The 11,222-nt window shown below is 40.1% G+C and overlaps 1 protein-coding gene across 1 annotated transcript; it reads right to left on the minus strand.

The window, feature by feature from the left end:
- Positions 1-6,564: 6,564 nt before the first annotated feature.
- LOC108677073 lies at positions 6,565-8,997 on the minus strand. Its single transcript, XM_018165225.2, has 2 exons — positions 8,777-8,997; positions 6,565-7,153 (listed from the first exon to the last, which is right to left on the minus strand). Exons 1-2 carry the CDS (start codon positions 8,984-8,986, stop codon positions 7,040-7,042), a joined length of 324 nt encoding a protein of 107 aa, XP_018020714.1. The 5' UTR covers positions 8,987-8,997; the 3' UTR covers positions 6,565-7,039.
- Positions 8,998-11,222: the final 2,225 nt, after the last annotated feature.

The raw sequence follows: 11,222 nt of genomic DNA on the forward strand, positions 1-11,222 counted from the left end.
TCTTTGCGGCCTTTACCTTCTGTGTTATCGCTATTTTCTGTTTTGTGCAGATGAGCTTTCATTTCCACCAGCTCGTTTCGTAACGAGTGTAATTTGCTACGCAACAAGCTCAATCCTTTCTTGTGATTCTCTTCCATTTCGGCTCTCTTTCTCAATTCCTGTTTGATGGTTTCCTCCATTTCGGCCTTAAAGACAGAAATGGATGGTTTTGTAGGGCTGAGTGAAAAAAAAGTTGTTCTGAATCTGATAAACATAAGTTGTTACCGGCCAGAACCTTTATAATCAAGCTTGTCGGCCGACTTTGTGGAGGTGACCTTAACGTCAGATGAAAGAGAGAAACTAGTTTCGTTCGTAGCTGTTTTTTGGGGTTGCAATAAGAGGGATGAGAGCGTTTCTGATTGAGGAGAAGAGAAGTGTTTTTGATTGGTCTATGTCGTAGTAGAAGAGGAAGGCGGTTGATTAGCCTTTTTTTGAGGTGGACTAATGCGCCATTAAGGAGCTACGCTAGGTACTACATACACTTCGGTAGCGTCGAGCGGCGGAGACGAGTACGGTGAGCTCATCAACGTAGAAGGCAATGAGACAGGAAAGTCAGAGACAAAATCATTGAAGAGGCAAGAAACGATTGATCTATGGGGAACTACTGTGTGTGTTCCTGAATAGGAATCTAAGAATATAGTAGCCTGCGTGCCTCAGATTCGGGATAGCTACATGACACCATTCTGATGGAGTTCGGAGGCCGCTACCGTGGAGAGGGGAAAACGAGGTCGACATGATGCTTCGAATAAATCAACAGCAGCTGCCGAAAAAGAGGGCGGAAGAAAGCAGTGAAAGTTGCATGATTGGTTCGAAACCATATCGGGAGGGAAGCTGTGAGGTGGAAAAAGCTCAATTAGTTCCAGGATCTCGCCAACATGGCACAGAAGAGAAATATGCCAGTGGAGCCCAGGTGGATGGCATCTCTAGGCTCTAAAGTGGAGAGCCTACCTATCTGGTAGCAGTCTGAACTGAACCCGGCACATGGAGAGACGGGTTCTGGAGCTTAGGGCGTAAGTGACAATATGTATAAGCTGCTAACAAAAGACGGTAGTAATGACAGAAGAAGGTGGGATGAGATAGAATTGTTCGAGCTGATTGGAGCGCTTTTGAGCAAGCGATGGAATAGACTCCATTGCTTTCAGCGGCGAGTACGTCTGTCGCGTGTAACCTGGTGAGCAACATAAGTTCCTCCGGCATGAGCCTGCATGGATGTAGATATTTATTGGTAGAAAGTATAAAGCCTCAAATCTTGCAAGTAGCGCAGAGCGATGAAATTTCATTTGCTCGAAAAGCTTGCAAATGTATAGGGAAGGAAGCCCTAATGCAATTCAGAACACAGAGCAGGTGTCACAGAGCAGGCGATAAAATTAAATTACGACTGGCTCGAAGATTAATGAAGACGATAAATATGTTTTTAATGCATGTCTATAACATCATCTGGATAAAAGTAATTGAGGAAAGAAGCAACGACGCCTGTAGTTGGAAGTTGGACATTTTTAGTGAAATAAAAAAAATAATAAGTAATAATTAAGGTAATGAATTAACAATTGTCTGATTATTATTTTTTCAATTACCACGAGAATACCAAAGAGGCGAAATTCCCCCCCAATCAAATAGTTAATTGAAACTACCCAGCTGCCATGATCCTTATTTCAGAGGAAAGAAAACAAAAACAAAATTATCGACGATGATAGGCTTACGCCGTTGATGTAACACAAAATACTAATAACACGGCCGACAAGCAATGCCGGTAAACTTGCAAATGCCATACTAACTCGGACGTAACCTCATCAGAGCAAGAGTAAGACATAAAATTATCAACTGTCATTTTGTATTCAATTACTCATGATTTCTTCCTGGTTAGAAGGTAGTTCCTCCATCACAATGTTTATAAACATATCCCTGTATCAGCCTTCCTTGTTTTACCCGGCAGGGACTCATCACCTTGACGATATCTATTTAAGATGTTAGTTCTAAAATTAACTAACTTAATCCCGGAAGAAGTTAGTATGAACCCAAGACGAACGCGTTAACGTTCCGCTCGCTAAACCTATAATCTGTACGCCGATATATTCTCACTAAGTATAAGTATCTAATCTGTACTTAACTCGTGCCTCATTTATCCTCATTTGTTCTCGGTACCCGAACCTACCTCAGGTAGTTAATAATAAATCAGATACGCCTAAAACGTGCATAGAAAAGCACGGCGTACATAGGAGCCCTCAACACGACAACACCGTACATTTGGCGCCCGAAACATAGTGCCATAAGTGAATAATGAGTGATTCTGAAAGTGATAAAGACAAAAAATCGATGCCAGTGAGATCTAAACGGGAACCAGTGCGATACCCTAAATCAGAAAGCGTGCCAGTAAAAAACAAAGAGGACAAGATGGATACTCAGCAATTAAGTACCCCTGACTACAGCAGCGCCTTCACGAGCATATACACCATCAGCGGCTACAGCAGACACTACGAGTGCGACTGGTGCTTCATCACAGTTAAACACACCGGTAAGGCCAAACGTCACATACGTACCCTCCCCTGAAAATCTACCATTGTTCAGAGGGAATATTCTGGATGGCGAGCCTCCCTGGATACCAAATACCCCAGAAACAGACGTACGTCAATGGTTGGTGCAAATGGTAATTCATTTCACCTCCACCGGCCTCACGATGACCGCGGCCGTATACAGCAAATTGCTTCGCATACCAATAAGAAACTAGGTGATGCACGCGCATGCTATCACGTTATCTACGACCAGCCTTCCTACACTGCAGCTACGAACGAGTGAAGAAAGAACTCTTCGTTGCTTACGGCAACGCTACAACGATCTCCTTCATCGACGCAGCTCGCGAACCTTTTGAAGTGACAAAATCAGCAAAATCAAGCAAACTAAACTCGGTTAACAATATCACACTTCTTCAAGAGTCTACTATGAAAGTCGTGGAAACATTCTTTGATCGTCAGTGTTTTAATGAAGCATTAGAAAACCGTCCTGGTCGTGAGCTCGTATACGAGGTCGTATTTGGTCTCGCAGCAAGCCTCGTATTTTCAAAACGCGCCATTACAAACACGCTGCTCAAACGGAAAGAAAACAACGACAACAGTGACGCTGGCAATCAACTAATGGCTCATATTCAGTCTTCAGAGCGCGACGTATATCGACAAAAGACGTCGACCGAAGAGCAAATAAATAAATTAACTACATCACGAGAAGAATCTGCGTCATCCCGCGCAGACAGCAGCATCAACGCACCATCATCGAGCATCACCGCGCACTCTCCACGAAGCTCGTGGAAAGGAAAGCGAACAACGTAGAACTAAAATCTATTATTTCGAAATGAAAGCAGTAAATGATTTGACTACAAAAAATAGCTAACTTTCAATTTATAAAAGAAGTTACAGGGTAAACCAATCATGGAAACTTAAAACATTACTATGTACACGTATCTATATCAGTATTCATTAAAAATATTTAAGTCTAATCCTCAATACTTTCTGTGGTCTTATCGAGCGGCAGGCCAAGTTGACGACGATGGGTGGTCAGGGCGATGGAGACGACGCGCTTCTTCAAACGTCGCGGCGCATTAAGTGGTCTCATCTATTACAAATTTCGATTGTGTCAGATTGTCAGTACCCAATGAAATATCGATCATTGTTTGATAGAATTTTAACTTATTATTGACGAGAAATTAGTATTTTTTGAGTAATGATTTGATATATCACGGCTGCTGTCTGACTTCCGTGTATCGGAAATCGTCTTGGGGCAAGCTTCTTTATTGATTTTGTTCGTTTTGTTTCAAATTGAGTATAGTCTTCAATCTTTAAAATACCGAGGCTACGGAATTTGTTCGGCCTTTCACTATATAAAATATGAATATGAATTTGAATAAATTCCTAAAATTTTATCTGAATGGAGTGCCATCAAACCTATAGTGTCTAGTGAAAAAAGTTCCTGGCTACATGATATTCTAAATCTTTTTTCGAGGTTGATGTTAGGAAAAAATTGCTGTACTGTGCCCCACTTTAGTAGCTGGTCTGAAGCAATATCCAGAGTTGATGATCTTGTACGTGAACTAATTTTCAAGTTTCAACTTAAATGTGTCACTGGAGAATAATATTATACTTGTTTCAGTCTTCATTTATAAGGTTATAATTCTTACCAGGATGCGGTTTTTCCTGATTTACGAATACAGTCTGTGCTCCTAAGAATGACTTAGCGTTACTTTAATATCAGGGTTGCCGAACACCGGCGGGAGTTTTCTTTTTGATCTTCTGCTTGCTCATCCGCCCCACTCTGCAGTGTGCCTTCACGCTAATATAATAAATAAACAATATGCAACACAAACTGTGCTGAACGATATATGCAACACAGACTGCGCTGAACGATATATGCAACACAGACTGTGCTGAACGATATATGCAACACAGACTGTGCTGAACGATATATGCAACACAGACTGTGCTGAACGATATATGCAAGACAGACTGCGCTGAACGATATATGCAAGACAGACTGCGCTGAACGATATATGCAACACAGACTGTGCTGAACGATATATGCAACACAGACTGCGCTGAACGATATATGCAAGACAGACTGCGCTGAACGATATATGCAACACAGACTGCGCTGAACGATAAGCTGAACGATATATGCAACACAGACTGCGTGCGAGAGCGATTTTAAGCTAACTGATTCCAACTGTTTTGCTTCGAATTGAAGGATTGTGCAATTTGTGCCGATTTTTTTTACAGAAAACATATCCCAAAAAGGCTCGCAGGTCTCATACATTTAAAATTGGCACTCGTGCTGTTTTTTTGTCCCGTAGTATGTTTTTTCTGGAACGTAGGTTTTAATTCATGTCAATTAATTTTCTTCCATGTTAATTTGGCTCCTCTGGAATTAATCGTGCATATATTCTCTAAATTTTTTATCTAATGATGGAGCTCGTTTTCGAAACGTTTTCGATGAAGATTTAGTTAATTTATTTGGCGTTTTCTTTGCTTTTAAATTCTTTGTGAGGCGAACAAATGATGCAAGTACTCGCTGAATTTGTTTATGCACCAGTCACTCCTGATATTGGCTGTCGTTGTACTGATACTATATAATTCATAGTGTAAACAGTGGTGCAAAAATTTATAGTGTGATCTTTTAATGGCTTAAATACATTTTACGACCAAGACACAGTCGGCGAGTGACTTAACATTTGTGCAATTTTCGTCTCTATAGAATAAAGAATAATTGAAATTATCACCGAAATCAAGAGCTTAGTAACATTCAGTAATAATCAACTAATTATTGCATTGTAAACAGTGTTTATAGTATTCATTACCTGTAAGGGTATTGGTATCCCGCTAGTGTAAGGTGGAAGGAAAAATGGTAACTGTTATTTCTGCATCCAATTACACTCATTCCGCATTGAAATAATTTCTTCCTGGTTAGATGATAGTTAATTCCTCCATCCCGATGTTGATAAACATATCCTTGTATTAGCCTTCCTTAATTTCCCTGGGAGGCTCATCACCTTGATGACATCTTTATAAGCTTGGTTAAACCCGGAAGACGTGAGTACGAACCCCAGATGAACGCGTTAACGTTCTACTCCATTAGCACTCTAAAACTATAAACTGTAAGCTGATATATGCTGAATAAGAATAAGTATCTAATCTGTACTTAGCTAGTGCCTCATCTGTTCACGGTACCCGAACTTACCTCAGGTAGTTAATAATTAAATCAGATTCGCCTAAAAGTGCATAGAACAGCATGGCGTACAGCTATTAGTGCGTGAACTGTGTGATCGATGGAGTCAATCCTTGCCATTGTAAGCATAGCCAATGTGGGCACGAAGGCCGTATGCCTCAGTCATGATCGCGCTGACTTAACCAAATATGCTGACAAGCCCTCTTCAGGCCTGCTTCCCTCTGAGACCTTTAAGATTTTTATCCATAGTACAATTTTACAGTTTCTGGATGTCTCCACCTACAAGATTGAATTACACCTTGTAATGCAGATTTAGAAATTCCAATAAGAAGCACTGACATTCATCGTTTGCTTCGCCTTGAGATTAGGCCAAGCCTATAGTAGCGAGTGACCAACGGACCTACTGCAAAGCCTCATCTCTTTTGAGCACTTACGTCACGCATTCAGTTTTCAATGGAACATCAATTGCAGTAGAACTTCTATTTATGACCTGTAGTGCGTAAATAATGAAACCCTACAGCGCTTGTTAACTGATCACTATTAAAGAATGAAAAGAATTTCAATAATATTGTGCTGAAGGGGGCTAGCAAAATGCGACGGAAGTAAAATTTATTTCTCGATTTGTTGAACAAGCTGTTTCAGGTTTAACCCCGTCCAACATACAGGCTGACCGCCTGGGGAAGGGCTAACAATTGGCATATAAAACATTGCAGCATTAAAGGCATGGTAAGTAATCATGTTTTGAATAATTTAATCTGAGATACAGCTCACAACCATAATATATTGTTATATTTATTCTATTATTTGAAGATTGCCGCTTAATTTTTATTGCAAGTCATTGCATTTCCTGACTTTTGATTTTTTGATATCCTATACAATGTCGTTGTAAATGATAAAATCGGCAGACATGTATAAGTGGAATCCGGGTATCGTTATTCTTGTAATGGTTTTGCGTGCAAAAAATATAGCAAATTGCGCTCATTTTTGTTGCTGTGAAATTTATTTGTCGCTAACGATACTTTCTATCAATTCTAAGTAGTAAGTTTTTGACATAACGAATCTATTTCCTTCGATCTTTTATCTGTTCACATGACAATAAACACTTTAATAAGCTTTAAGTATATCTCAGACCCACGTAGGCAAATGCTAACAAGATAGGGAGAGATACAACCTTAGTCCTTATATAGGTTTAGTGAAATATTGGCAGAGTTGTATACAAGGTTACAACGTTGATCTTGATTTATATAGTGTTGCTTTCAATAAACTTAACCTATATAGTGTTTAAGTTCTTAGTTTAGTAGTAGGAGTTGATGAATTTGATGGTTATGCAGGTAACCGTGGTTGCGAACATGAAGAAGAGTCCGATGCCCAAGCAACACGTCCTCTTTCGGCACATCCCGAAAACCATCTGAAATGTGAATATAAGCGAATAATATTAACATTGGAACCTGACTTTATATAACACTATCGGTTGATTCTTCGTCATGTAAGCTTTTCACAAAATCCAAAGAAGTTCAAATTATGTACTTTCGTCTATTTTTTATTAAAATAAACAGCAAGCCGATGGTTGAGATCATAACTGATGGATCGGTAGGCGAGACTTTCGAGGAGAATGGAAGTTTAGAGTTAACAGCCGGTCCGCATTCCAGCAATACAGTAATTGTTGTCGGGTTATCCGCTATTTCATTATTTGGAGACTAATTTATTACACCTAACACATGTAAGTAATTCATGCCTGTAAAAATGTATATAGCCAACATGGCAGATATTTAAACTTGAAAGAACTTTCAATTGGAGAATTGTTTCCTTATGAGAAGGTGATAACTGTCGTTATCACCTTCTTATTTTTATACAATTTTTCTTATTTGAGCTAGTTAAGAGGTCATTTTGTTGCTTTCAAATCTATGTATTTGATTCGTTTCTTGGTAAACATCATCTCGCGATGAGAATAAAGTCATCAAATGACAAATTTTGAGTCAGGAACATTTCTAGGAACTGCTTCTAATTAAAGTTTCTTCCTTTTTAGGAGAAAAACGCTATAAATTTTTAAAATTGAAGGAATCTTCCATAAACATAGGTGGTCGCAAAGTCTTCAAAGCGAGACATTCTTCTTTCAACCAATACTCTTTCAAATACTAGTCCCGGTGGTTCAGCTTTGGTTTACGATTGCTAATCAACGCCAAACTAGTGAGGTTAAGGTTAGGACGTTAAGATTGGGTTAGAAACGTTTGGGTTACGTCAGGGCAACTCAAGTTCAATTCATTCTCAATGTTTGAGCCACATTGTTCAATCGAACGAGTGAATCACTTTTGCACCGTTCCCCATTTTTGTCCCACTCCAGTTTCCCTGTATACAGAAGCGAGTCACAGTGACTCATTTATTTGACAGTCGGTAATAATATATCGCCGGATTAGCTGGAATTCAGAAATTATCAAAAAACATTATTACGCGCAATAGAAATGTTCACGCATGTGTGACACTGTGAAGTTAATAAATTATAACGACGGAACCGAATTGATATGTTCACTACTAAGTTCAATATACCTGCTGTTACATGCCTGCGAGATCTGCGGATGTAAAACTGTGGGTGCACAATTTCGAATGCAGCCCGTGGTTCTGTGCAAGGGTAGTGCTGGTTGTTAAGCGAGTTATGCTGTTTAAGAAGCGAGTAGTGCTGTTTAAGAGCGAGTTATGTTTGTTATGCTGTTGTTATTTACATGGGTAATGTCCTGCGGTAATTTGTGTTATATCATCTGCAAATGTTATTTAATCTATGCTAGGGAGTGGTTGGAGGTCGTGGATTTAGAAGCAGTATAATTGGGGGAAAGACAAGCTCCTTGGGGTTCGCCTGTGTGTAGCTGCTAGTGAGGACATGTGCCTATTCTGACAGATGCTGTTCTGTTTGTGTTGCTAGTGTTTTTGTAAAGAACCGTTGGAGATTTATTTGTATTTAAGTCCGGTTCAAAACTCCAAGTACACACCTTAGCTCCATTACGACAATATGCCAAAGACTGCAGGTACAAACAATTACTTTATTTTGAGAGTTCTGGTTGCGACCAGAAGAATGTGCCTCATTCCACGCGGCGTTGGGAGGTTGCACAATAATAGGATTGTTTGAAGAAGCGCCACCATTATCGACACCACTGAATTTAACGCCACAGCCGCCATCGCCACCACCGTCACCCACATCGCCGACCTCGCCACCACGGTAAGCGGCACCGGCACTACTGCAGTCTCCCATTGATGCCGTGAGAAATTTGATGAACTGAAAGAAACTCTACAAAATTAATTGGAACGTTTCAAGTGAGACTGCATGGTCAGTACCATCGTGCTTAACAACACTATCAAGTGTCAGTCTTGGAATAAGTAAAGCACCCATTGCTAGCCTGCTGTAAAAGTATAGTTTAATTACAAACGTCCAGTTCTCATCCTGAACAGAACATCGAATACATTGGATCTTCTGATCGTCAATAGAAAGCCTCCCTACTTACTTCTGTAATTTGATTCGTACACGGGGCACAAATGTGAACGTTATAAGACATTCTTTGTACCCAAATGCAAAATTATCCTCCCTCAAAGTCAAACGACAAAAATATTGTTAGTAAGTAATATTGAATCAGAAATTGACATTTAGAAATGACACGGAACCCGAAATTCATGCCATGCAGTCATCGGCGTTCAATACTGAAAAAGTCCGACCTTTGGCTGAGCGTCACAATGAGAATTCAACCTTCTCTGATGTTGCCAGTCAAAAAGTCGAAATCAACGATTGGCTTGTGGAAACGAATGCCTAGCGCGGTATTTGTCAGAGGTTGCACTCATGACTTGAGTTCATTATAACATAAACAATCGTTCAACGTAGATAATAAGTTAGTGGTGCAGGATCTACCGGCAATAAAACCATGTGGACAATCTGATAGGAGATAGTGAACAGTCAAGTGATCGATAATCCTATCCCTCACAACAGATTCCATTAGCTTACAAACAACACGAATTCTCTCATGGCAGAGTCGGACTCTCGCAGCTCAAAGCCCAGACAATAGATCAATCAATTCCAAGCAACTGTGCTAATATATTTAACCTTCAATGCCGTCTATGACTCTCCTCATCAGTCAGTAGAATGCCGGTTCAGCGGAAATGGATTACATTCATATAGAAGCACACATCGAAGTTTATTTTAACTCAATCTTGTTCAAATCGTAATTTCAAATCGTAAAATAATTTATAATGCTCAGATTCTGGTTATAATCACTTTAGATTATATTTTTAGATTCTGGTTATAATCACTTCTTTATAAGCACAAAACACCAGACCTACGCGTACGCCGTCTGTATTACATGGCATTAAAGTACATAAAACGGGAGGAGACACAAATTATTCATATAGCGAGGCGACAGCAGAAGACCCCGGCTGTAGTTAGCACGACATAAAAAAGGTAGCAAACGGAGACTGTAAAAAAATTTACTGCCATCAAATACTGGCTAGTCTGCCTCCGTTGCACTCAGCCAAATGTTCAGGATCACGGGCAGCTAACAACTGCCTAACCATACTAAAGCGAGTAAGCGACTGCTGATCTTGACTAACTTGGTTAAGATATGGCGCAGCACCGTGCTGATCTTGACTAATTACGTCACGTCCAGCAGCATACAAGTTGAACTGTCGTGTGTATGGCATTTTTGTGGACGATACGAATGACGAATGATCCAGCGGATAATACATCTAAAAAATCCTACACGTGAATATTTAGTAGCAAGTAAATTTGGAAACAACAGTTTCCTGTTGTTCACCGGTTGGTCTGTACTAAAAGGCCGATTCCTCTCTGTGATAACCCAGAAATCTGGTGGGCACCCCGGTATAGTAGGCAAGTTTCAACGCAGTTCATCTTGAGGCATCATGTGACAATACTCAAAGCGCATACAAAATACTCCGGATACAAAAACTACTCCCCAACGGCGGTGAGATAGTCGAGAGAGTTCCAGATTGATGCTGCGTAGAGCAAGACTTGACTAGGATATAATAGAATAGAAGTGTCGGCACTGAAGAAATAGGCCCATGGCCTGTTGCCGATTCTTGAATTTTTTGTGACTTGATTCACAAGGGATCCAGCCTTTGGAACCCGATCTTTCCATAACTGACGATTGATTGAGATAGCTGCTGAACTTATTGCCTGGGGCCGGATTATCAAAACTTCGTAACTTTTTGTACGTACGACAAAAAAGTTTTGTGGTACGTAAATACACCCTAATTTTGGCATTATCAAAACTTTCGTACGCAAGTCTTAGCTAGAAGCCTAAATTTTTTCCCCGCGCAAATGTTTTTATAATACCACCGCTAGTATTACGTTGTCATAGCAACGCCACTCGTAAGTCGATTTTGCGTAATTACGAAGTTTTGATAATACGGCCCAGCTGGTCCGTAATTTGCTAGGCATTTTAAGACTGAACATATGCTCCTGCATAGCTTCGTCTAGTCTGTTC

Source organism: Hyalella azteca, unplaced genomic scaffold, assembly GCF_000764305.2.
Source record: "Hyalella azteca isolate HAZT.00-mixed unplaced genomic scaffold, Hazt_2.0.2 contig14515, whole genome shotgun sequence".
Lineage (NCBI taxonomy): Eukaryota > Metazoa > Arthropoda > Malacostraca > Amphipoda > Hyalellidae > Hyalella > Hyalella azteca.

Excerpts from the sequence above, each read along its gene's own strand:
- LOC108677073 (XM_018165225.2), bottom strand. The coding sequence starts at position 8,986 with ATGGGAGACTGCAGTAGTGCCGGTGCCGCTTACCGTGGTGGCGAGGTC. Across the intron at positions 7,154-8,776 it reads ACCAGAACTCTCAAAATAAA|ATGGTTTTCGGGATGTGCCG; the intron begins GTAATTGTTTGT and ends TTCACATTTCAG.